General features: G+C 37.6%; 1 protein-coding gene across 2 annotated transcripts in view; it reads left to right on the top strand.

Moving 5' to 3' along the window:
• FAM117B (family with sequence similarity 117 member B) overlaps positions 1-25,775 on the top strand; it is a 28,467-nt gene extending 2,692 nt beyond the window's left edge. The window contains exons 2-8 of one of the 2 annotated variants that reach the window (XM_421944.8): positions 3,748-3,899; positions 8,823-8,915; positions 9,416-9,529; positions 15,824-15,967; positions 17,027-17,249; positions 18,081-18,201; positions 20,353-25,775. In XM_421944.8, coding sequence (XP_421944.6) covers positions 3,748-3,899; positions 8,823-8,915; positions 9,416-9,529; positions 15,824-15,967; positions 17,027-17,249; positions 18,081-18,201; positions 20,353-20,671 — 1,166 coding nt within the window. In that variant the 3' untranslated portion in view covers positions 20,672-25,775. The remainder of the gene's footprint in view (positions 1-3,747; positions 3,900-8,822; positions 8,916-9,415; positions 9,530-15,823; positions 15,968-17,026; positions 17,250-18,080; positions 18,202-20,352) is intronic. The other variant, XM_004942631.5, reaches the window with a different exon arrangement.
• The last annotated feature ends 785 nt before the right edge of the window (positions 25,776-26,560 follow it).

Below are 26,560 nucleotides of genomic sequence, written 5' to 3' on the forward strand. Positions count from 1 at the left end.
AATTATTTAGAGTGGTACATGAAGAAGTGATGCTAAAGCCTACTTGTGTGAAAGGAAGTGAAGGAGACTGTTAGAATGTCAGGAATATCAGGCAGTCGTAGAGCTTGGATGTGAACTTGTCCTGGCTGGAGGGAGAGGACGTGGAACTCCATCGCACCTAAATGTCACTGTAGAATCCTTTTGCTTTTCACTGAGTTTAAAAAATAAAATGATAGCTGCAGAGCTATCAACACTCATTCCTACATGTTGCAGTAGTTAAAGAAGATGTGACTTCTGTAGGTTAAGAGAGTACAGAAGGCTTTGTGTATCGTCAGATGACTGCTTTGCTTGCGTAAGCTGTTTGGCAAATGATAAGTGTACAGAAAGTGAACTCCTTTTTGCAACATCGTAATTTAGATTTCTTGTGGCCAGCGCTGCCAGGGAGTGTATTTGAATTAGAAGCGTTTTCCTGCGCTGGAATTAAGTAATGTGAGCATCTTGGGCTTTCTGAGTCTTGGTTTTGTATACATTTCCCTGAGGCTTGGTTCTGTAAAACAACGTTGAGTCATTCTCCTACCCAGGCATCGTTTTGAGTTGCTAGAAGCAAATGAGTGAGCAGTTCTTCTACATCTATGGGAGGGTAATAGTCAGGACTGCCTTCCAGAGGAAAAACACGTGGTTGTGCTGTGTGTCTCAGTGCCGTTTGAGCCTGATGAACGCTTGCAGTGCAACATAAACAAGTCTCTCTCTGCATCAGTATTCCTTTGCGGGGTCGCCAGTTCAAAGGTGTGCAGTCCTACAACTGAGGAAGGAAATCAGTGTGACTGTAGCTGTGGGACTTGCACGTTAAGAAGATCCCACCCCAAAGCAGTGTTATCTTTCCTACCTTTCGGTTGGTTATTGCTAGGCATCTCTACCTGTTTAATTCTGCCCTCCAGTCTCATTGTTATGCTGCCTTAGCTTAGATGGCCTTCCACGGTGCCATGGATAGATGTATAGATACGTGGTTTGCTGTCTCTCCGTAGTGCTGCAGTGACTCGTGAAGATGCAGTAACTGCTGGGTATTTTCCCTCATTGTGGACTTGGTTGATTCGTGTTGTGCGTGTCCTGTTTATATCTCGTTCTGTTACTTTGCTTTGTTGGAAACCAGCTTGCAGAAGGACGTTGTTTCTAAACGGGTTTATTTAGGGCAGTAGGGGACGGGTAGGAGGGTTGATGCTTTCCACAAATATTGGTTTAAAGAGGTAATCGAGGCAATTAGAACAGATCTAATATTTAAGAACTGTACGTTTGACGAAACATCCCCATTGTTTTTCATCAGCCACAGCTGTTGTAACTGCTATCTCTATGGAGGCAGATCTCTTGTTATGTAGGTCACATCAAGGGAACATAGCAGCTGAACGCTTTGAGTGTTGTAGAGGAAAACGCAGTGAAGGCGCTGCGTGTTTCCATTGAAGTGTTTTGAAGCAGCGTGGAGTTGTAGTCTTTGGCAATTTGTATCAAGGCGTGTTGTGAGGGTGGAAAGGAAGTAAACGTGTGCCATTATCCCTTACTATCTAAATTAAGGCGGTCTTCTGACATCCAAATTCACGGAGGGAAAGTCTTTTTCCTTTCGTTTATGATATTTATAGGTTTTGTATCTTGAAATATGTAGCTTCCCTTGAACTTAAATAATAATAAGCAGCTTTCATCCCCACTGTTTGCCCCATCCTCACCATTTTGGTGGGGGAGGGGAGACAGTAACAGCTTCTGCTTCTGCGATTGTGAAGCTGTCTGTTGCCGTTGCCTCGCAGATGATGTGAGTGACTACACACGCTTCCTGATTATTTTTTTTCACATCCTTTCTGTTTCCCCTTGGCAAAAAAAGAGAGAAGCTTCTTGAAGAGGAAGAATGATAATTTGGAAGAAAAATAAGTAAGGGCAGTATGGCAGCTATTTCTCAGAGAAATAACGTGTTTGATATAACGTGGGAAGCAAACATAGTTTGTAAGGACTTGCATGTTGTGTTAGCATGCCACATTCTCCCATGGCGCAGACAAAAGGAATCGTTCTGAAATCTTCTGATACAAAGAGACGCTTTAGTGTGCTGAATGGTAGTAGTAGTCAGAGGCTGTCTTTGATACAGGAATCTTCAAGTGCTGGTAACTTGAAAACTGAGCTTTGTTGCTACTCCCTGGGAGCGGATCGGCACTCGGCTCAGTACGCGGTTTGATCTTTGCTGGTGCAATTAGAAATAATAAAACAGATGAGGTTCCCGGACTGCTTTATGTTAATGGGGATAATTATAGTGCTTCATGGTTTTAATGTATGTTTCTAATGCAGTGTTTGTATGAGGATAATTAATATAGACTGTCGGTAGACTTACATTTAAAAGACTGGCGTTCTGGGAATGTCGTCCGCACCACTGAACCTCTGTAACTAACAGGTTTTATTGGTCTCTGTGTATCTTTAATATGTTGAAACGGCACAGAAATTGAATTCTGGACTTATAATGGTCGTGGTTTCATCTTATGACTAGCAGTCCGACAGTAATCGGGCACAGCTTCTTTTGCACATAGATGAATTTACGTAGAGGACAAATTGCCATGGTATTTCTGCTTTTAGTATGGAGCTCATCCAAAGACGCAGTCAGGAAGAGAACGTATGACTGAGTTTTTCCAGAGCCCTTCTAAAGCATTCATCTGATCTCTGTGTATCGTTTGCTGTGTTTTAGCCACTTGTCTTAGGCCTCTGTATTCCTTGTAGGTGCAGGTATAATTCTGTGGGTAGTAGAGAGTGTGATAGTAAGCTTAGATCATTTTGATTTCTGAATTTGGATTTCACATCTAGAAAAAGTAGCATATGAGAATATATGTCTATCTAAGGCCTATGTCTTTCCTATTTGTAATTTTATTTGACATAGTAAATGCCATCTCTTGTTTTGAGGAGCCCTTCCGTACGCAGTTGACACTTCCTAGCTTACAGTCTTCTAACTGCATCTTTAAAATATTGTTGGCGGATGCACATTTCTCTTAGCCATATTCCTCTGCCTCATTTTGCTTCCTATCTTCATCTTTCATCTCTTTCAGTGAAGGCTCATGTTAGTGTCTAAATTGTTCTGAGAAGTGATATTGGTGTAAACATCAGAAATGTTTGAAGAGTTGCAGAAGGTCAGGCAAATATGAATAGAGTTACCAAGCAGCGTGCAAAGGGAGGAAATGTGCTGATTATCTTGTAAAGTGTAAATCATTACCTTATCAAAGCTGACTTATGGAACTGGGGGTTAGATACAACTCTTTGCAAACCTGCAGCATATCGTATGTTGGGCAGTTAATAAAACACTTAGCTACAACTTCCCTTTAATTCAAGTAGATGCGGGGGAAGGAATTACTACATTAATTTGAAGCATTAAATTGAAGAAGTTTGGCACAAATTTTGTTGGTTAGTTGTTGGCAGGTGTGAGGAAACCTAGCCATTTTTAATCTAAGCCTTCGTCACTTAATGACTGTTGCACCTCTGAGGGAATAATGTGTTACTTGAGCACTGATGCAGTGCTTGTGACATAAGGATGCTTTCCAAGGAAAAACATCTCACTGCGTGTTATTAATTGAGCAGAACTTGGAAAAGTGAACAATTGTTCCACTAGAATTATTCATTGAATCTTCAATAACGTTGTAGTTCTAGTAGTGCTACAGTATACAGTAGTATCTAGTTTTATATGACTTACTGTAGGCAATTAAAGGAATTAAGCTTTTTTTCTTACTTTCTAATCAAATGTTATTACTCTAGCAGACAAATCAAGACCTCCTTCATCAAGCCCTTCCAGTATTATTCGCCGGACTTCCTCATTGGATACGCTTGCTGCTCCCTACCTTGCTGGACAGTGGCCTCGTGATAATCATGGACAAGCTGTTCCGTGTATGAGAGACAAAGCCACACAGGTAGGTCAGATTTGTTTTACTTCGGCATATTTAAGTATAAAGATAGTGTTTAGGTGTGAGAAGGTTATTCCCTTCAGAACATTTGCTTTGGGTTTCTTGCTCACAAGCTTCTGTTTGCTTTCAAGTTGCAGAAATTGTGCCTTTGCAATGATGTATTTGAGTTATTTGCATTCTCTAAGAAAAGACCATGAACTGTGATACATTTTATGAGTTCCACTTTATTATCTCAGAGAGGCGTTTGTGCATTGCACATCTGCTGAGGGAGTTGGGCTTGTTTAGCTTGGAGAAGGTACAGGGAAGACCTGATAGCAGCTTTCCAGTACTTAAAGGCAGCTTATAAGCAGGAGGGAAATCAACTTTTTATGCGGGTAGATAGTGATAGGACAAGGGGGAATGGTTTTGAACTAGAAGAGAGGAGATTTAGATTAGTTGTCATTTTTAACTGAAAGGGTGGCGAAGTTCTGGAACAGGCTGCCTGTAGAAGTTGAGGATGCCACAGCCCTAGAGTGTTCAAGGCCAGGTTGGATGGGGTTCCTGGGCAGCCTGATTTGGTGTCTGATCTACTGGGTGACGATGCTGCCCACAGCAGGGGTTTGGAACTAGGTAATTTTTGAGGTCCCTTCCAACGGAAGCCAGTATATGATTGTATGATCTGTTTTTTCATTGTTCTGACTGTGTACAAGACGTTGGAATGCACTGGTGTTAAATATTTCTGTGTCTTAATTTACGCAAAGGAACTTAAAATGACTCTTTATGTGTGTCTGTCTCCAAACTTAATAAAAAAGCTTTTCTAGTGCCTTCATAGAAGTTACTGTAGCCTTTTCCATGATAGACAGTTGATCCTGTGGTTGCAAAAGGCCTTTAACATTCACCTGGAATGCATGCACATAGTACAGAAGCACATGCATTGAGAAGCTGCTTCACAGAAGCGTGACTGGTGCCAAAGTTTAACTGAACTGCGAAGCATCAAAACAGTGATGTGAAATTCTATGTAGCTGTTAAAACTTTTTGGCAAATCATACACAAGTTTTTAATGGCTCATACCTGTGGAATCTGTAAAGACAAACAACAAACACTTAAATGGAACTCCATTACAAGAGTTTGATGCTTATCGTTCCCCTTGTAGGGAGCTATTGATTTATGTGGCATCTTAACCCATACAAAAGTAATTAAAGTCACTTTTCAAAAATATATAAATTCATTTCCATCAGATATTGGTGTTTCTTCCCTTGTTCTTTGGGTGCATTTGGGCAGTGCATTTCCCAATCTTAGAATGAAAGAAAGAGCCAAATTTCCCAAGTTTTTAATCCCTAATCCTAGAGCATGGCTTCAACAGTGGGTCTCCACCAGCTCCGAAGAAGGTAAGAGAATGTTAGTTGGAAAATAAACTGGCAACATCTCAGGCATACTTGAGACTGAGCCTGCCTTTCATTTGGTAACAATAACAGAATTACAGCCATAATAGATTTGTGTGCTGTCTACTCGAACATGCTGGATGTTGAGCAGAAGGCGTCTACAGTGTTAGTTGTTACCTTGTGGCTTTCTTGAGACCTTCAACAGTTAGTGCAAAAAAAGTCTCCACAGCCCAAAAAGTAGGTCAGTAGAAAAGGAAGGTGATTTATAGAGGAGTATGTCTGCATGGATAAGGGAGAAATAGAACCTGGTGAAAAAAGGAGAGCTGAAAAACAGGTTTTCTCTGTGGGGAAAACATGCAGGAAAAATGATTGGAAGGCTGGGCTAAAAGGGTAAGCAAATCATAGTAAGAGGGGGAGGATAAAGGAAAGTGTATGAAATAGATGTGTGTGTGTGTGTGTGTGTGTATGTATGTATATATACATACTGTGTATGTATATATATATATATATATGAAATTGCTATTCATGCCTAGCTGTTAAAAGACATCATCAAACAGCAGTACCAAACCTGTGTGGTGTCTTATTTGTTTTCACACTTGATTTCTTCGGATAACCCTTTTTTCAAAATAATTATTTCTATGCTGCTGCTAAAGCATTTGCAATATTCAGTTCATTTCTTTTTTGCTTAATTTCATTTTAATTTGAGTTGTGGTTGGTTTTTTATGATATGTATTTTTTTCAGCTAGATTAGATACATTTTTCTTTTTTTTTTCCTTCTAATTCTGCCATACCTAACTGATGTAGTGATTGGGTTTCTGTATATAAAAGGAAACATGTTTGCAAAGATTTGTGGGACAGGCATTGTGCATTTCCTTGCACTGATTATATTTAATGGTGATTGATGTTAGTATACTGCTGAAGGAAATAACAATCTGTTTGCATTTCTTCTTGAAAATACAGCAAATGAGGAGAAAATTCTGGGATACGGGCATACATCTATATGTCCAAACCTTTTGTTGCTGTGACACTGCTTTTTGGTTTTCAGTCCTTCCTAGTGTGCTTGAAAGCAACCATTTAAGTTAGGTTCAATTTTCAAACATGATTTGCAATAGTTAGTTTTCCAAGGTGGCGTTGTCTCTCCAGCGGTATTACTTAGTGTCTCTGAAGGTGTGATGTTGGGATGAAGTGTCACAACATACCTTGGGTCCAGTGTGTAGTTTCAGGAAGCCTGATGTCTCCCTCATTTCACATACTTCTTAGGGTCAGCGTGTCTGCTGTGGCTTTTTTAGGCATGACTTACTGAATTCTGACTAGCATCACAGTCTGAGTCATGGTAATGCAGGCGGTGTTGTGAGTAGGTAATAGATGGATGTACGCGCCCAATTATATACCCATTTACGAGTGTTTGGAAATTGCTGTTCAAAATACAACACTTAGTTCAAAACTCCTGTGTTTCAGATTGTGTGTGAAGGGAATGACTGCAAGTACGTTCATGTTCTGATCAAAAGAAGAATGTCGCGTCTGGGAAAAACTGATAGTTAAGGCTTATTTCTACGTGTACAATATGACTGTGCTGTTGGTGGAACTGTCTTTCAGCAGTATTGCCACCGAGTGAGATTAATGTGTTTAGACTGCAAAGCTTCAGGGATTATGAATTGGATCGACTAATATAAAAGATTTTCAACTTGAGTAAGTGAGAGATCTTGATTCTGCAGGTTTATGGCATTGAAAGTAGAGTCATTCAGGAAGCAGTCTGGGAGGAGACAGCAATTAACAACATACTTTGGACTTGAAGATCTTTCTAGGTGCCCGTAGGTCATAGCTGGCAAAATGTGTAAGAGATGAAGTAGAGACCGTCTACGTAGCAGCCTACACAGTTTTCAGCTACTTTTGGTGAAACCCATCTATAAAAACCAGACTGAATTATGTACATGTAAGATGTTACTGGCTGATGAATATGGTGTTAATGAGCATCTCAGGTTCTGGTTAGAATGTGTAGATGTGGGTATTGTTTTAAATACTGCTAGAACAGGTGTTTCTAACTTCTATGTCTTTTCCTTTAAATTGGACCAGTTTGGCTTTGCCTGTAGTTGTTTGAATTAAATCTATATAAAAATGCAGCTTAATGTGAGATAATTGTTTTGGATTTTTTGAATTCTTAAAGTACATGGAAACCAAAACTCTGCAGTTGGAATTAAGCTTACGTTATTAAGTGTTCTGGTATTTGTAAAAACTAACATAAAAATTAGCTTTAAGCTTATTTCTCCCCCTAATTCTGGAACAGACTGAAAGGTGTTGTGAATAATAACTAACCAGTGTGTGTAGTACATTGAGAGTTTAGGGAACCAGAAATCTCCGTCTGTGTCTGTTGGTCTATGTTTCTTAGAAATATGTATTAAAAACAAAATACAGGGAAGATGGAGATCTACTAAAAGATTAGATTTCTGTCTTATTAATTTATAGGAAACCATTCAATTTCTTATTCCTACTCTTGCTCTAAAAATATTTCTGACAAGGTTTTGAGAATGAGGAGGAAAGAGACCTTTAGCCCTTTAAAATGAGTCAGACGTTAACGTATGAAGAGTGTTGATTCGTAAGCCAAAGTATCACATATAAACTAAGCGCAAAGACTGATTAGAATGTTAATAAGATTCCTGTAGACAAGGGTAATAGTTACACTGAGTTGGCCAGAACTAATTGTTCCAGGAGCTACAGGATAGGATGACTCTCCTGATTTATATCTGGGAATTGGCTAGATGGGGATTGTTGCCAGCATGATGAGTTCATAACTGGGATTTACCAGTGGTTCTGTTTTAATCTTTTAGTTTCTGAAGTTTGAAAGTGCTTATGGAATGTAAAAGACTGAAAGGATGATCTTGTGGTGAAGATGAGGGATTTCTGAAAAGCGTGGTTTCTCACTTGGCTACGAAGTAGGAATTTCCAAGCAATTGTACTAACTTTGTTGTTCAGATTCATTCTGGTTAGTGTTTGAGTTGGAATGGTGAAGATGAAAAACTACCGGTTGTGGAGGTTTCACGTACATGACACTTACACTGTAACTGAAGTTGATGGGTATTGTAACCTGTATGTTCGGAGTTAGCCCTCTGTTTTCCCTGCAAAACGGGGTTTAGTTCTACATCTTGAAAGCCCTTGCAAGTTTGCGTTCTCAGAATAGATGGGGTAAGTAAGGTTAGCTTGCAAGCTGTTCATCTCAAACACAAAAGCAACTGTTGCAGATGATGTTAAGGCTTTTCACTGCTGTATGTTTGCATCTTTCTTTATTAAATGTAGATAGCTTTGTTGATTTAGTGAAACTAGCTTGGTATTACGTGGGTTGGTTTCAGTTTGACCTGAGACAACTGAAAGCTTATAGATAGATAGTTTCGCTCCACGTGTTCATATTTTACTTATCACAAAGGCTCCTAGTCAGTGACAGCTTTTTCACAGCTCGAAATCTAGCAAATTTTAACACTGTTCTCTCTTGTAATTTTTCTGTGTATATTCTTCCAGAAAATAGAAATTATGTGTATAAACACACAAAAATAATCTTGTAATCTTCTTGCTGCAGACTGAAAGTGCCTGGGCTGAAGAATATTTGGAGAAGAAGAGAAGCTCCCACAAACGTTCAGCATCATGGGGCAGCACGGAACAACTCAAGGAGGTCAGGAGTGCTATTATTTGAGATACATTTGGATTAAGCTTGTTACTGGCACACACTGTTAACGTGAATTTTCAGGAAGGTGTGAATATTGTACTGCTTTATTATATAATCCTTGGGCTTGATAGAAAGTAAAATGTATCTATTCTTGTGATACTGATTTCTTATAGAAATGTAGGATCCTTAAAACGTTTAAGCTGAAGAGAGGAAGAATATTATTTTCAGATAACATTCTTTGTCAGAGGAAGAAATCCAGCAGTGGTGTAACTGCTTTATATATTTCAAGTGCTTTCATGAAATCTCCAGAGATATCTTCTGGGATTGAGTTGAAATGGTAAATAATGTGTTAACTTTGTTAAGAACTTGAGCCTAATTTTGTGCTGCCAATCATTACGAAAGTTGTGGTAGTAAAGAATCTTAGCTAGGTGTTAAAATAAGTTAATGAAACTCGGTGTAGTGGAATATATCTGGTGAAACCTAACATGATTTTTTTCCTTAATTAGATTGCAAAATTGCGTCAGCAGTTGCAGAGAAGCAAACACAGCAGCAGGCATCATCGGGATAAAGAGAGGCATTCTCCTTTTCATGGTAACCATGCAGCCATTAACCACAGTCAGGTAAGTCTGCGCTCTGTATATATTGGGTAGACACTGCTATTTTAGTTTAAAGCGAGCTTAGAAATACCACGTGCTTTTAAATATGTTGTAGCTACAGGTGAATTCTATTAAATATATCAGTTTCCTCTGAATGCCTGGAGCTGAAGGGGTCCCAGGTCTTTTTCTTATCTGGCCAGGCTAGCTCTGGACTCAGTCTGTGAATTTCGGATAGTTAGATCTTTCCTTAAAGGACACTGTGTACTCTGCAGCCTCCAAAAAAGAATGGACAGGTAAGTTTAATCTGAAACCAAGCATTTTTTTTTTTATTTTTTCAAATTAAGAGTTGCTGTAACAACTATGAATTTGCGTGTGGAATAAATATAGCATGGAGCAAATTGGCAGTAAAATGATACTGGCTGAAAGTTGTAGTTAATGCTGATGACGTTTTGTCTTGACTGTAACACTTGTTTAATCCTGTAATGAACAGGTTTAGAGAACTGGCCTGACAAGTGACTGTAAAACTTTTTAAATGGACTTTATTAAGTGTTTATGCTCCTAATGGATGCATTTAGCCTTTGTAAGACTTACTTTCTGCAGTTCATTATGCTTTGAGGCTCAAAGTAGTGATCATTTCAAAAATTGAGATGGTTGAACCATACCACGTGTTTGGTATGCAGTTGTAGTTTTATGTTGAGGCTGTTATTGAGATCACATTCACAGGGAGGTAATATTTCCAGCTGAGTGGGAAGGTGGGAGGTGGAAAGGAGGGGGAGGAAATGTGTGCCCTTATACACACAAATCATTCTTTACAGTCTGTTTTGCTTGAGTAAGTTTAAAGAAAAAAATCAGTAGGAGAGTTTGATAATTTTTCCACACTGATATCTCCTTAATGTTTATTTAGAATGCAACTTTTTTTTACAGTTACAAAAAGAACAAGTATCTCATAATTGCCTTGCAAGTCTGTCTGGAACTGTTAATATTGTAAATGTAGAAAATACTTCAGCTCTGAAGCTCCTTTTTAAACTTAATATTCCCAATTGCTCCTAAAATGCAGTTAGCTTTTTTTTTTTTAATAAATACGGTAATTTGTTGACTGTTTCCCTTCTGTCCTTCCATCCTTCCAGAAATAATTCAGGTCTAGGAAGGAAACTATTGCAATATTTGTGTAAGTACAGGGACTCACCCATTCTAATAAAGGATGAAGTGAGAAGGGAGACCAGATGTACAATCTTGAGGATCCAGGTTCTTTTGTGATTAGGAATTGGGTACCTGAGAGAAGTTGTGGTGCTCCAGTACTGGAAATAAGAACGAAGAACAGTGTTTTGAATTTCTAGTGCTGTTCTCAATTCCTAGTTCGTATAAAAATTGATGATGCTTTATTTCTGAGACCTTAAATTATTTCTGCTGTATTTCATTTAGTAGAGAGTCATGTATTTTCATGACATGATTGCACCTTGAATTCAGTCTGTGCTACTAGGAAGTATTTTATTTAGAAACTTTTTTTTACTAGAGTTATATCTTTGACATAATTTAAGAATTAGTTCTTCAAACTCTTTAAATTTCCATACAAAAACTGTTTTCTCCTCCTTTCTCATGTAGCAAACTGTTAGCCTGTAAGTTAGAAAGGAGAACAGTTTGAATTTGAAACAAGCTGTCTAGTACAAATTCCTACATTTAGATCCAGTTTGCTGAAGTATGGATGCAGTAGAACATGTTGCTATACTTAGGGGTTACAGTGACTCGAGCCAGAACATTACAAAATGATGGAAGAAGATAAAGAAATGAGCCAATTCCCTGCTAGGAATTTCTGAGGAAGTTCACGATTAGCAGTGAGAGGCTTCAAAGTGTGGATGTGTATATAGCATCTATATGCCTATGTTATATATGCGTGTGTGTTATATATGTGTGTATATAATACAGAATACCGGGTGGTCACAGTACTTGATGTAGGTATTTTATCAAAATCTGTGAAATTTCTTTGGATTCTTGTTTTACACTTGTTAAGAGAAGTGAAACGTTTTAACAGCTGTAACAAAATTAAGAGACATTTGTGTAGGCATTTCACTGCAGTGTAGAATTAACACGTTATCTGATGGATTTCTCTTGGTAGTTCACAAATCCATAAACTTCAGATTACCAAGCTATTTTCACTGCAATATAAATGTATTTTATACTGTTCTAATATTGAAAATGAACAGTGATGCTTCTACTGTGGGAAAAGTACAAAATAAAAATTATCTATACAGAAACTTGTGGCATCGTAATGACATTGTTCATAACATTTTATCTTGTGCGTGGAGAGGCTTTTTACATTCTGCCACAATTTAAAGTATGTAAATAAAATATTGCAAAATGGATAATTAGTTTTTGGCCTTGTGGAACAGGCTATAAAATACGAACTGAGACACTGCAGCTTTTCCAGCATTGTGTTACAGAGCAAACCATTGTTTCCTTTGGTAAATTTTGTGCCAGCTGTAGTGAGCCACATGCAAAGGGTGGAATTTACAGAGGGCTTCAGAAGGGGTGAGCTAAGGGTTGCGTTAATGGCATTTAGGGGCACTTTATAAGTCAGAGGAAAAAATCTGTAACTGCGGGCTTCAAGGGTGAAGTTTGTCAGCTTTCTGGTTCTTTCCTAGGGAACTACTAAATTGGAATTTCTGGCAGCAGCTCGTTTCCTTTAGCTTTTGTGGAAAGGATTGCATAGAAGCACTTGAAGTTAGTTATTCATTATTAGCATATTTAGATTTTACATTTCCAACTTGAAGGAGGATGGAGGTTTTTGGTTCTTTAAGGTCATATAAAGATTTCCGAGCTCAACTAGTGGAATTCCTGATATGAAGGAGAAACAGTACTAGAGGGAAGTCTCTTTGGTAGTCTCTTCAGAGACCGTGTGAACTCTGTGTCCTGTTGGAGATAACTCTCCAAGTTAAAACTAAAAGTAGTAGTTCTTGTCAGTCTATGTCATCTCTTTTCCCTATTAATAATCACTTAGGTTTTCCCACAGTTTCTTGAGTTTTAACAATGTTTTCAAGAAAACCATACCGTCTTTATGGAGTAAGCCTGTTAGCTATTTCTATCCCTCTACTCAGAATAGGGAAATAATTGGTGGCAAACTTAAGAGTTTACTAGCTTTCTTTTGTGTGTGTGTGTGTGTTTTTCAAAAACAATTTAATGGGTTTTGGTTTTTCTTTGTGGTATGTAGTTGTTCTTTTTCCTTAATGCCAACAATTTTTCATGCTGCCTCTTTGTACAGGGTGTGGTGTTTGCAGAACGGTTGCTTCCTCAGGTGATCTCAGTATGCTTCTGAGGATGCTGGATTTTCAATTTATTACATAATAGTAAATCTATATTAAAAAAAAAACAACAACAAAAAAACAGAGCCAAATTGGTGGGATCGTCCTTTATTCTCAATGCTAATGTAATACAGAAACTAAAATGGAGATCAGAGGTGGTGCTAGGTAGAAGAATAAATCGGTGAGGTCTTTCAAATTAATGCCTATTTTCTCGGTGCTCTTGGCTGAAGCTATGCTGTTACTTGATGATGTTAGGCCCCTCCTTTCACATTTCTGGGAAGTGTTTCCTTACAGTTGTACCAGTAGGTTGCTCCTGACTGGCCGTTAATATTGACATCAATTGCACGTAGTTTGCAGTGGATTTTCTGTTTATTTCACCCTTAGCATCTTATGTAGGTAGAGTATGACATTCTTAGAGTGGAATGTGATGCATTCAAACTCAGTGTAGTTTGATGTTAATACACAGAAGTATCAAAAAGCCTTGGATTCTGTTTAAAGTTCTGAAAAAATGGGAAGAGTTTAGATCAGTTTTCTAAAACACATGTGAACAATTTGGATTTGTCACCCATACTTGGTTTTTCCTGGGCTCGTGGCATCTCTTTAAGTTACAGAGCTCTTCTGCACCAAGACTCCTGGGCAGTATATTAATGTATGAGCACTGTGGTTATTATCCTGTATTTGGTGCCTTGTGTTGTCTTGTGAATTTCAAAATATGCACATAGTCAAAAACATTGTCTAGCTGTATGTCACAGGCTAGCAGACACTTGTTGAAGGCAGCATTTCTACGATATAGCTTCTTGATCTGAGGCTGCTTGTTTCAGTCCTGTAATAATGCCTCCTTCTGCTTTCACTTTCCAGGTTAGCAAGTCACCTTTGGTCATATACAGAATATTATTTCTTTTTCAAGTAAGACATGGTGTATCAAACTGTATTAAGGTATTTTTGGACAATTAGTGCTTTTTATGTTGAGCTCTTCATATAGTGCTGTGGCTCTAGGATTTTCTGCAGTAGATGATGGTGATTAAGTGATAAAGACATTCGGCCTTCTGCTTGTTGAAATCAATTTCTCATAGGAATGTCTAAATGAAATAAATGGTTACATAATCAGTGTTTATTAGTGTCTCAACTTGTGCTGATTTACCTGCATTATGAATATATATATTAGTTCACCTGTATTAGTTCACCTGACAGTTGATCCAAGGCTTTGTTTGGAACACAATTAGTACAGTTGGGATTTTTTTGTGCTCATATCCAGCGGTTTCTATTTTCTCTTTGGGCAAGGCTTTTCAAAGTCTTTCCAAGTTTGGCTACTCTAGTGATGTAGAGATTTTGTTGGCATCAACTGTGAGTCATGAGAATTTCCCAAATGGAAGTTTTTTTGCAGTCCTCATGCCAGTTCCTTTTTATAGCTATCCTAATGTTTCAGGAAAGCAAAGCCAAAATAATAAACATTTCCCATCTTAGAGATCTATCATTGTGAGAATGTCTGCATTGTAGTACATGTCTGCATTTAGAACTCTGTTGTTTGCTTTCATTTTTCTAAAGTAGTCATCTTCCTGACATACAAATTTTACATGCTTTTGGTCATGTCACAATGGTTTGGTGTGTGTTACTTAGAGGGAAGGGGAGGGAAAAGGCTTTGAAGACCAGATGAGAATCTGGTCGAATGCTTTATCTTGAACATCATTCAACCTGTTCTGAGTTAGAGTTATACCAGAAAGCGTTCTTGGAGATGAATCAAGACTTGTATAAGTCTTCCAGTAAGTAATCAGGGAGATAGTAACTCATGGTACGAGTTAATTCCGTGTGTTTAAGAGCTTAACAATGGCATAGTTTTAGGTGTTCATATGCAATGTGTGTTGGAGCATGGCAGGAAGCCTTTATAACTACTGCAATGAGTACCTTAAAAACTAAGTGCAGTAATTATCTAAAAATAACAGCTAATCCTTTTATTTGGAGCCAGAGAAGAATAAGACTCTGCCAGTGCTTCTTGTATTTAGTGAGAAGTTGGGAAGGTTAAATGTAATTTCCAAAATATTTGTACTTCTACCAAACTGGTAGATCAGTCTTGTGCATATATATATATATATATATATAAAATGAAACAAGCAAACAAACAAGAAGCTTACATTGTAATAAGTCTCTATTAGCAGCAGAAAGCTCTTAAACTTTGTACTGTAAAAGTCAGCATTATTTTCAAATGTATTGAATTGCACAGAACTTCTTTTTGGTTGCTTTAAAATATATGTTTACAACTCCTCATTCAATATCTTTGTTATTGACACAATAACACTTGCTGTATGTAACACATTGAAATGGTGTTCCACACTTCTGCATGTAAATGAGGTAGATACACCCAGTAAAGTAATGCATGTTTAAGAAAAAAAAAAAATCCAGTAGTTTTTCATTAGTAGGCCACAGTACGGTATGCTAGGAATTTTCCCTCTATTTGATCAATGTTTTGGAGAGTCTAGGAGTGTACTTTCTCTCTGAGATCTGACTGGTTTGAACTAAAAGGGAGACTAAGTGGCTATTTCAGGTTTTCATTTCTTGTTCAGTGAAGTCTTGCATTTGAGAATAATTTTTCCTCCTGCGTTTGTAATGGTACTGCATGCGACAGCAGACTTTGATTAAAACATAATTTTAATGAAATTACAAGTAATAGATCCAGAGGGGGAAGTGAAATTATGTTACAGCTCACATCAAAAGGGATGGAAATATCTTTTAAGGGCTTCAAAATTATTTACATGTCAATATTCACTGCTCGATTTTTCACTTGCAAAGTAACATAGAGCTGAAGGCAGACCATATCAAAGAAGTTTTGAGACTAGACAGTTGAAAGCTTTTTCTGCTAGAAACGAGAACAAAAATTAGGATGCCTGTGTCTTCATTTAAGTTATGCATTTTAACACCATCGCTGTAGTTTTATTTTAAGTCATTGGTACAAGGGAGTAGATAGGTTCTATTCAAAGGTTCGCTTCCGAGTAGAAGTAAATCTGTGTTACTCTGTCTTGCTGTCCAGGCTCCAATCCCGAAGAGTGCTCTTGTTCCTGTGATACCTATTACCAAATCAACAGGATCGCGATTCCGAAACAGTGTAGAAGGACTCAATCAAGAAATTGAGATAATAATTAAGGAGACTGGAGACAAAGAAGAGCAGCTGGTTGTACGTATCTGCCACCGAGATTGCTCTCTATCATTACTTTCACTTTGAAGTTATAAGCTTTATTATGCACCTTTTTTTTTTATTTTAAAATTGCATGGATTTTTGCTTTACTGATAAATGTATTTGAAAAGTCTTGTGGAAAGCAAAAAGAAGAGTTAAAGCTTGATTCTGAACATTTTTCTTTTGTGATGGCTATAACATAGTTGTTTCCAGTAAGATGAGAAACTTCAACTAAGGAGATAAGCAGATAAAAGGTCTGTTTTTAGAGCTTGTATAGTAACTTTTTCTTCCTTTTGCCAGCACTAAGAAAGTGTCTCCATCCCAACTGAAGCATAACTTCGTAATTTTTTTATTTTATTTTTAGGTTCTGTTTTTTGGGGGTTTTTGTTTGTTTGTTTGTTTGTTTTTGTTTTTTACAAATAAAGTTAATGATAAAGTACCAGAATTAAGGGCTATGAATGCAATTGAGGGACTAGAACAGTATTTTGTATGAAGATAACTGAGCCTGTTAAGCCTGGAGAAAATTTGGAAACGGTATAAACATGTATAAATATCAGATGGGAAGGAATGAATAAAGAGGGAGCAAAACTCTTCTCAGTAGTTCCCACTAACAGGACAAGAAGCAGTGGGCACTAATTAAAATACATGAAATTTAATTTGAACGCAAGAAAATAGTGCTTTTCAGCATGAGGGTGCTCAAAACTGGAGCACGTTGCCCAGTAGAGGTTGTGGAGTTAATGTCTGTGGAGACACTCAAAATCTGCCTGGACACAATCCTGAGCAGCCTGCTTTAGCTGACTCTGCTTGGACGGGACATTTAGACTAGATAGTTTCAAGAAGTCCCATCCAGCCTCAAGATTTCTTTGATTCTGTGAAGTCTGGAAAACTGCTGTGCTTAATTTCAAAACCTGACTTATTTTATCGTTAATTGGAGTCTTTTTTAACGAACAAAATTTTCAGTTTAATGAAACAGGAAAAAAAAAAACTTTTAACAGATTGCATTTAACAAAATTGCTAACCAGATGAGAGCAGCCATTTAATGCCCTTTATTTTTAACAGCCTCAAGATATTCCAGATGGGCACCGTGCACCACCTCCATTGATTCAGCGTAGCAGTAGTACTCGCAGCATTGACACCCAAACACCTGGTGGAGCGGAGCGGGGTAGTAACAACAGCAGCCGTTCCCAGTCAGTATCTCCAACCTCATTTCTTACCATCTGTAATGAGAGTAGTGAGGAAAGTCCTTGTTCAACAGAAGATCTTGTTGACTCCAGAGATAAAGGTACTGTGTAACTTTAACTGTTCAGCAGTGCTAAGCTTTAACTCATCACTATGTAGGTGAATGCGTAATAAGAATGACCTCTATTTCCCGTATGCATGGAGAAATGGTAGGACTTGTTCTTTGTAAAGGATCTAATTGTTCCAAATTGCTTTAAATACTGTGCACGCATCTGGTGTTCCATAATTGATTCTGAATAGATAGTTGAGCACTGTAATTCCCAAAAAAGTTTTTATTTATATAATATATTCTTCAAGTACTTTAAGCAAGGTAGGGGTGTAAGAATGTACAGTGGATGTATGAGTGAAACAGCAAAATAGATTAGTCCTAGTGATTCTGTCAGGTTATTTTGATGATCCAAGACAAAATGAGCACTATCCAACTTTTCATACGTGGACTTCTAAAAGTTTGATTATTTGTTTATTTTTAGTAGAAGCCTTCTGAGATAGAACAACAGAAAGATGTTCTGTGTTCTTTGTTTGTTTGTTTTGTTTTTCAAGGCATATGACTCTGCTCAATTCTTTTGGCTAGACAATGACAGTACAGGGCCGTAGGCTCAGGTCAGCAGTTACAATCTGAAAATGTCCAGGAATGAACAGTTTGAATGATCTGCATATGATGTAAGGAAATGGAAAGGAGGAAGGGGAGTGACACAAAAAAGCTTATTTGCAAATCAAGATTTGGAAATGGATGAAAATTATTCTTTATTTTATAACATAGATAACAAAGTGATTTTATCCAATTTAAGGGATGTTTTTGGATAGTGATTATAGCTTTTATAGTGTTTTTTTATAGTGTGATGTATTTAAATAATCAGTTACTCTGTTCCTGCAGAGAATGGGAATAATTCTCCCTTGCCAAAATATGCTACCTCACCAAAACCCAACAACAGCTACATGTTCAAACGGGAGCCACCAGAGGGCTGTGAGAAGGTGAAAGTCTTTGAGGAAAGCTTGTAAGTTGATCTATACTACGTAATAATTAACGGTTAATTTTTAGAGTTACTCGTTTGTTTATTGATTTTCGTATCAGATGAAAATTATTAACCCATTTTCTAAAAATATGCTAATAAAACGTGGTCTCTGTTTTGTGTGACTGTGTACTGGTATATATGTGTGTATTACATTACTAAGACTGTTAAAATCAAAATTTTGGCATATGGTCTAGGGGGGTGGAGGGAATTGTTCAAAGATAACTTAACAAGCTGGTGGCTTAGGACTCTGCTGCATTGACTTGTCTGTTCTTAGTTTTCAGTTTCTCTGAAAAAATTTCTTACACACTAGCTCTTTGAAAACTTAAGGGTGAGCTTTCATTCCAACCATCTTTTTATGGCAAAACCAGCACAGCTTGAGAAGACTCTTACTTGGCAGTTAGTGAGGGGGAAAAACTCAAATAATCATTCACGGAGAGAATTACTAAGAAGCTGTTAATGCAGATGTATTGACTAGGTTACATTACAGGTTGTTAGCAGTGGATCAGTGGCACCTTACTGAACCTAAGGAAACTCTTGCAGAAAGAAGTTTCTATTTTTACACTCAACTGTTAAAAGCCCAAGGATGTCTTATTAGTTGAGGCAAGTCCTCACAGTTTCCTTCATGCTGAAAACCAGGTTGAGACCTAAATTATGGAATCTTTTCTTGAAATCTCAATACTACTACCCAGGAAGATTGTTCCACCTTAAGATAAACCTTTGTCATTCCTACTGGGCCTTAAAACTGTGCCTGTGTAACTTGAGTATGCATTAGAAATAGGCCTGTTTATTCTGCATCCTTTGACTATTAGTATCTATTGCTAGATTCTTGGCAGGGTAATGCCATCTCTTGTCTTGCATCTTACCCTTTTCCACCGAATTTATAAAGTTGATCAGGTGCTGTGCTACTTGTGATGTTGTTTCCATAGTCTCTACACCTTTACCAAGACTGTCCTTTACGTAAGGGTACCTGACCTCTGCCTCTGAGGTCCTGCTCTGAGCTCAGTTCGGACACTGGCTGAGAATTTATTACTTGCATTGCTGTAGGGTTTAGATTAGAACCTGCTCCTTCTTTATAAAAAGAGATTGTGAACTGTGCTCCAATAACCAGCTCGGAACTTGTTCGCACATCAGCGCTTGCCCACCAGCTGCATTTGAGTTTCCTTTCAACATTGCCAAATCCATACCCAAGCAGGCCTGGGAGGTGAAGTTGCTGCTGTTCCTTGCTGTATGGCCAGACAGAATGTGTCTTCTCTCAGACTGACTTATATGCACATCATAAGTAAAATCTGTAGACAAAATATAAAGGTTGTTTCCTAATATTCCTTTTTTTAACTGATTTGGTTATTGGCTTTTGTTTCCAACAGTTTCCTACAGTTTCCAACTTTTTTTTTAAACAAACAAACACAAAACCAACTTTCCAGGGAAGGAATAAGTATGCATAAAAATCCTACTTGTTTGCAAATATTCAAGTGAGAAGCTACAGACCATTGACCATTCATGAGCACGATTATAATCCTAAAGCCAAATATTCCATTTTATATTTGTGTTAAAACCTAAGTGAATGCTTCATAAGATTTTGAACCTTCGGGTTACATGCTGAAGCTACTCAGCACTTGAAAGTGCTGTGCATTTTGGAAACTAAGCTGTATTGTTTATAAATCCATTCCAGAAAGGAGTTTGAGTCTTTTCTTTGGTAAGGTTTCTTTCTTTGTTTTGTGAGGCACTAACATATAACTTAGCTCTTCTGTCCCCAGTCTTTCCTTCCCTCAATTTCTTATGAAGAATAATCAGATTATGCCCAGCATTTTCTTTTGCAGGGAATAGCATCAGAGCTGGACTGAGCTACCATTTTTCTAAAAAAAAAATTTTCTTCTCTGCTGATTTGTCACTAGATATCAGTTCAACAAACATTAATTAAAAATGATGGTTGTTAGTAAATAGCTGAATCAAATGCATGCTGGAGGTTGAACACTTCTGTTTAATGTAGAGTGGACAACATTGGCTAGCTGAAATATTTCATATTTAATCCTTACCTTGCCTCTGGTGACACGTTTAGCAGTACACATACCTGCCATTGACAGAATTTGGTTGTTCAATGTTGTTTTAAAGCAATTTTGTGCATTTTATTCCTAGGCCAAAGCCATTGCATGAAATTCCAGCCTTCTACTGCCCCGACAAAAACAAAGTGAATTTCATACCTAAAAGTGGCTCTGCTTTCTGCCTTGTCAGCATCCTCAAGCCTCTTCTTCCCACGCAGGATCTTACGCTGAAGGGCACTACACACAGCCTGACTGTCTCGTCTGGCATGACGCCCAGTTTGTTACAGCCCATTTCTATGGCTTCCTTGTCTGCGAACACAGATCAAGACAGGATCTCTCGTGGAACGAGTACAGTAATACCACAGACCTCTATACTCCAGCAATCAGGACGTATTGAGGAAGCTGAAGGATAGATCTAGTGTCTTGACGTTTTTCTGGGCGACTACTGGGGAAAAATTGGAACCAGTTGACTGGATCTTTCTGATCGCGCTATTTGCATTGTTTTAACAACTTATGGCACTGTCATAATTGAACTGTTTGTATAATTGACAGTTTGGTACCACATTGAGAAATCCAGGATGATGCAGCAACTGATGATCTGTTGCACTTCCTGCTTATGAAGACTTCATTTCTGTTTACCACCTGCTTTTTTTTTTTTTTTTTTTTGGATACTGATGAAAACTAAGACTGTTGTAATCTTCTGCCATTTACAGGACCAACTGTTGTGATACTGTGTGTCCTTTGACTCTTTCCCACTAAAAGAAAAATATCAAGACCAACCAGCTGACCCCATTTTACCACTGTAACCTGCAGAGGGGACGCACAATCAAGTGGTTTTGCAAGATGTCTTTTGTATGGAAACATGTATTTTATAACAAAGACTTCCCTTTTCTGATGTGTAGTGGGTAGTGTTTAAAAGACACTTTTCTGGTGACAGTTCTCCCTTACGTCCCCCCCAACACGTTTTTTTTGTTTGTTTGTTTTTACAGTAGAGAAGATAAGATTCATTTTATTCTGCTGTTTTACAGCTGCTGGGACCAAAGGATTGCTGAAGTATTTAAGCAATCTCAAATTCTGTGACCTTCCTGAACAGCCTCAGCCCTAAGTAAGGCGAGTTAATGTGTTTGAAAATTTTAAAACAGTAGAGTATCCAGAAAGCAGTGTTAATAAGTAGTGTATTTTTTTAATTGATATTATAAGTTTGTGCTTCCAGTAAGTCGCATTCTTAAAACTCCTTCCTTCACCCGGCTGCTGTCAGTGATGGTTTATTGGCTGGAGAATTGGATTTTAAAGCACTTGTCCCAGTAGTGTTCCGTTTGTGCACAGAATTTTTGTACAGGAGTGGGGAAAAAACACGTCATGTTCTGGTTCCCTTTTATTCCAGAAAATGTGCCATTTACCTCTTACAGGTTTGCTTGGTTACTTACAGAGTTAGTTGGCATGAATTGTTAATCACTCTTGGCAAAAATCTGCTCTGATGTGACTCTTCACTGTATTATAGACCCTGGCTATGTGATACTGAAATACCTGTGCATGATTTCCTCTCTTTTTGTCATAGTGGTGTTTTCTGTGTATGTTGAACATGTTGGCTTGTCGGCCGTGGTATTTGTCAGCCATGGTGTTTGTTACACAGCAAATTTCTGCAGCAGATCTGTTCTCCCTTTTTGACTAGCAGCTAAGGCTGGTGTGTAAAACGGGATTTTTTTGACACTTATTCTGTCCTCATCTGCAGCAGTTTGTGGTTCCTTTGAAGTTATAAGGGAAGGGGCCATTCAAATGAAAGCTGTTCAGGGACTTCAGTGAGGTTTCTCTTGTGTTCCTAGGGTTCATTATATGTATTTGAGTAAATACAATATAGATATGTGCAAAAAAAACTGCCGTGACTTGAATGCTGATGTCATATCATCCTATAAAATGTTTGCCTTTCAGCCTCTTCTACGGAGGTAAATTCTGTCATTTCAAATTAATATAACTGTGGATATTTTTCTGGATCTAAATATCTGAATTGGTCTGTTAAGCATGAGTCGCTCCTACTGACTTGCATATGCATTGCTTCCCTGGCTGAGTTGCAGTCTCAGATCCCTCCCTAATTACATCTATCTGAAGATTGTACTGTAAATATACCAACTTTGCTCAGTGCTTAATACGCTGAATTTGGCTGCAGACATTTCACTAGGAGAAAAAAAATAATCTCTGTACTTTTGCAGATAATAGTCATAGTTCTGATGCATGCTTACTGTTCCTCTAAATCCAACATAAATAACTGTCTGATAGCAATAAACTTCACTGAGCAGGTAAGTGTAAATCACAGCGGCCTACACAAGTCCTGCATTTAGAGTGTATGTTGAGCCCCTCTTTAAAACGTAATGTAGAAGTTCAGCAAATGAAAAATGTTACATCTATTAAATTAGCAAATGAACATAATTTAATATGCCAATTTTCTTCCCATCAAAATAGATAGGATCATGCAGATGGGACTAAAAAAGCTCTGTTTTTGAGTGGCAGCTCTGATTTACACTGAATAAGTGTAGGAGAGGAGAGGACTTTGTGCACCAAATTTGTGTGCTATGATCAGTTAATGAGGCTTTGTGGTATTAATCATTTTCTTCTGTAAGAGTTCCAGTGGAATTTGAAGACTAGCACATACTGCTTTAGATAGGTTGTCTAAAGCTGATACGGCTGGATTCATGAGAGATGGGATCATTCAGGTGAAGGAAGTTCTTGTAAATCTACTTTTCTCTGTAGCAGTAGCATGTAAAGAGTTTCTCCATCGATGCCAAAACGCATAGTGCTTCATCAGGAAATCTTAACTAAGTGGTTAAGAACTGAAGGGCTAAAGTTAACAAATAGCCTTTGTTATGGCCTTGAGACTTAACTGATTTAACCAAAACTGCATTATGATGTTTGTTTTAATCACAGAGTGATTCTCTCAAATAACAGTGAGCTTTCTTAACTTGGAACTTTTTTTCTCCTGTTTTAGTACTCAAGCATCTCTTCAGTAGCTCACATTGTATAGTATTGGACAATGTACTGTGTAGATTACTGAGCCGATCTGTTAAAAATACCAATAGAAATGTATGAGGAGTTTGCTTTTTATCAAAACAAATTGGATTCAGGATGACATTCAATTTATTGTTTTATTTTTTTTTAATGTACAGGACTGTTCAGTGCTGTGGCAGCTCTACTTTAATGTGAATTCACACTAAGGACTCAGAATTAAGAAAATATATAACAGCACTTGTTCCAAGACCAGCTTTTACAAGTATGCATATAGAACCTAGCCTTAAACTTCCTATGTGCTGTCTTGTGCCATAGCAGAGCTGCAAGGTAAAGTATTTAAATCAATCTAAGAATAGCTTTGAGGGTGTATATAACTTTAAAAAACAAAAACACACACAAACTCATTTATGTATAGAGTTGAGATACTCAGTTTTATGAGGGGTTAACATATGGCTCAAGCACAGTTATACTGAAAGATTTCAAGTTCTTTCGGCATTCTTCAAATCCTAACTATGCATAGACCCAGTCAGTTCCTTGATTACCTACTTTGTAGCTTAAATACGTAAAAGGTCTATTTTTACATACAACGTGACACACTTGATACTGTTTTCCTGATATTTTACACTTCTAGCCCAACTTGAAGGCTGATAGCAGTGTTCAGTAACACTGACAGTTGATCTTTTTAGATATGCTGAATAGTGTTCCTCCAGTTGTAAATTTCACATCATTCACAAGGAGGTGGTTGTTGTTTTAATGAAGGCCTATGCTGGCAGCTATGACTGTTGGACTCTTTATTTTAGGAATCTGAGGCATGAGGAAGCAGACTGCTCATTAAACAGTAACATGATTTAGCTATTTATTCTTTTCTTGGTGCCATAACCATGTAGCAATGAATTTAAGTACATGGAAAAGTAAAAAATAATAATAATAAAAAAATACTGATTGAGTACATAGAGCCTGGGAGGAAATTCTTGCGTGTGCATATCTTGAGAGAGAAAAAAGGGAGTGCAAATTAAATATAGCATACTGTGGAAGTCAGTGTTTGCTGCATTTGCTGCATTATGTAAATCAGCTCTTAAAAAGTATGCTTACTCTCAGGGCTATTTTCTTTTGTTTGTTCTAAGATGCAGTTTACTGAAATTGAGAGCTTAGGATTTTTTTAAGAACACTGAAGTCTTTTGAAAAGAAAAATGCTTCTAAAAATAGGTGCTTGCACCATTTTATTGCTGTAATATCTGGAAACGTTTTCAATGTTAATGTAAACCTACTGGCAAATATCTTTGAGGATTCATTGTCCTACCATATAAAAACCTTGCTACTTCTGATCTTGATACTCAGAGCTAATTGTTGCTAAGACAACTTTCGAAACAAAGAGCGTGCAACTTTAAGAACAGCGTGGGGGGTGGAAATGCAAAGAAGTCAGATCCATTAACCTTTCCTCTGCCTCAGGCCTAACTTCTTTTTGTTTATGGATTTTAATAGAATTCATTGGTATTTCTTGCTGAAATGTGACCTATTCTCTCTTGCCCATCTCCGAAATGTCTTTACAGTAACTCACTGCTAGTGAAATCTGTTTTCTTGTGGAATATCTGACAGCTTCTCCATGAAACTCTGACAGGGGAGTGAGGAGAGCACGTGGACACCAGTAACTTGTGGTTACAAAGATCATTGCTGCTGAGTGACTTCTTAGATATTTTAATTTCCATTGTCTCATTGTGTATGCACACACAGTCTGCGTAGGCCTGCTTCTGTAAACCGTATGATTTGGTATTTTAGATAATCTTTTTTTATGGACAGATTTTCGGAACTTGACTCATACAGAACTGATACATAATTTTAGTACAAGTATCTTCAAAGCAAAGCTTGTTTGTCGTTCTCATTCTCATGAAATTAATATACCATTAATGTAACCTGCAAAAACGAGATCCTTGCTACACAAGCACCCAAACACTTGAGAATGTCAGGACTGTGCTTTTTTCCATGTGATCCTGTAGTTTTCATTAGATTAATAGTCGAAGAATATTGCTTGGCTTTATTCTTTCATTTATTGAAACGTGCAATTTTTGAGAGTTAACAGTTAAGGGCTGTCCAAAACTGCCGTTAGATTGGTCTTTGTATGAAATTGGCTGATGTGTTTTCCTCTGTTACACTGTGATTAACTTGTGGAGATCTTCTTGTGTATGTTGTACAGATCAGTTACTTGTTGCATGTATGGCTATTTTTGTAAGCAAGAGGAATTCCAGGGATGATATGCATAAAGGGCCTATTCTGAAATGATGTACACTGGTGTAAAACTGGAGCAGCTCTACTCATTTCAATGGAATTCTTGATTTACACTAGTCTTTGCTATGTGTAGTTATGCCAGTACTATTTTGCACAATGTTGTTTTAAATCTTGAGTACTGAATTGTGAACTGTTTCCACTAGAAACAGTAAAAATTTTTACAAACTGCAATAGTGGAATGTTTTCGGGATTTTTATTTTATTTTTTGCCTAAAATAAAAAGTCATCACTTCCATCTGTGGGCTCATTTTGTTTTTGTTTTTAGTAGTGAAGTTCTGTGTGCTTTGACAACTTGAAGATTTGTGTCAGAAGTTACTCTGAGTGTGGTAGCTCTTTAAATGAAATGTGCACTTTCAGTCTTTTAAATTCTTTTCACACCAGGTATTGCATTCAGGTCAACTACAAGACATGTTAAGAAGAGATGAAGATAATCTATGAAAACAAAGGAGTAACTCTGCATGGTGAGAAGTGGCAATCCTTCAATTTGTGATTCACTGTTTTCATTGTAAGAAGTTATGTTCCTCAGCTAAATAGCTGTTCATTTTGTTTATTTACATAGTGAGACAGAACCAGGCAGAACACCTGCTGGGAGGGTTTCCTCAGGTATCTCGGTTTTCTTTCAGAGTTAGGGTTGAATGTATAGCAAATCAGTACAGAAGTTACAAACTAAGGCTGCTTGTGTTTTGTCCTATTCCCTTGTTGTCATTTTGCTCTATGTTGAGTCTTTTCTTAATTTTTGCAAGTTGCTACTCTCTTAACATATTCCTTTTTGAATAGGGTATTTACAGAAGCTCTGCTGAGCAGCCATACGTGAATGGAGTCCAGTGCTGAGCAAGGTAAACTTAATGACAATTAAGTAAATTAAAGGCAATTATGTAAACTAACGGTGGAGGAAATAATTCAGGTGATATTTTCCCATACTTGAAATAGGATGGATTCATTGCCACTGTGTGTACCCTTTTCCCAATATTTACTTGTACCAAACAAACCTTATTTGCTGCCTCCTGCATTTTCCATTTA

This window comes from Gallus gallus, chromosome 7 (assembly GCF_016699485.2).
Source record: "Gallus gallus isolate bGalGal1 chromosome 7, bGalGal1.mat.broiler.GRCg7b, whole genome shotgun sequence".
NCBI lineage: Eukaryota > Metazoa > Chordata > Aves > Galliformes > Phasianidae > Gallus > Gallus gallus.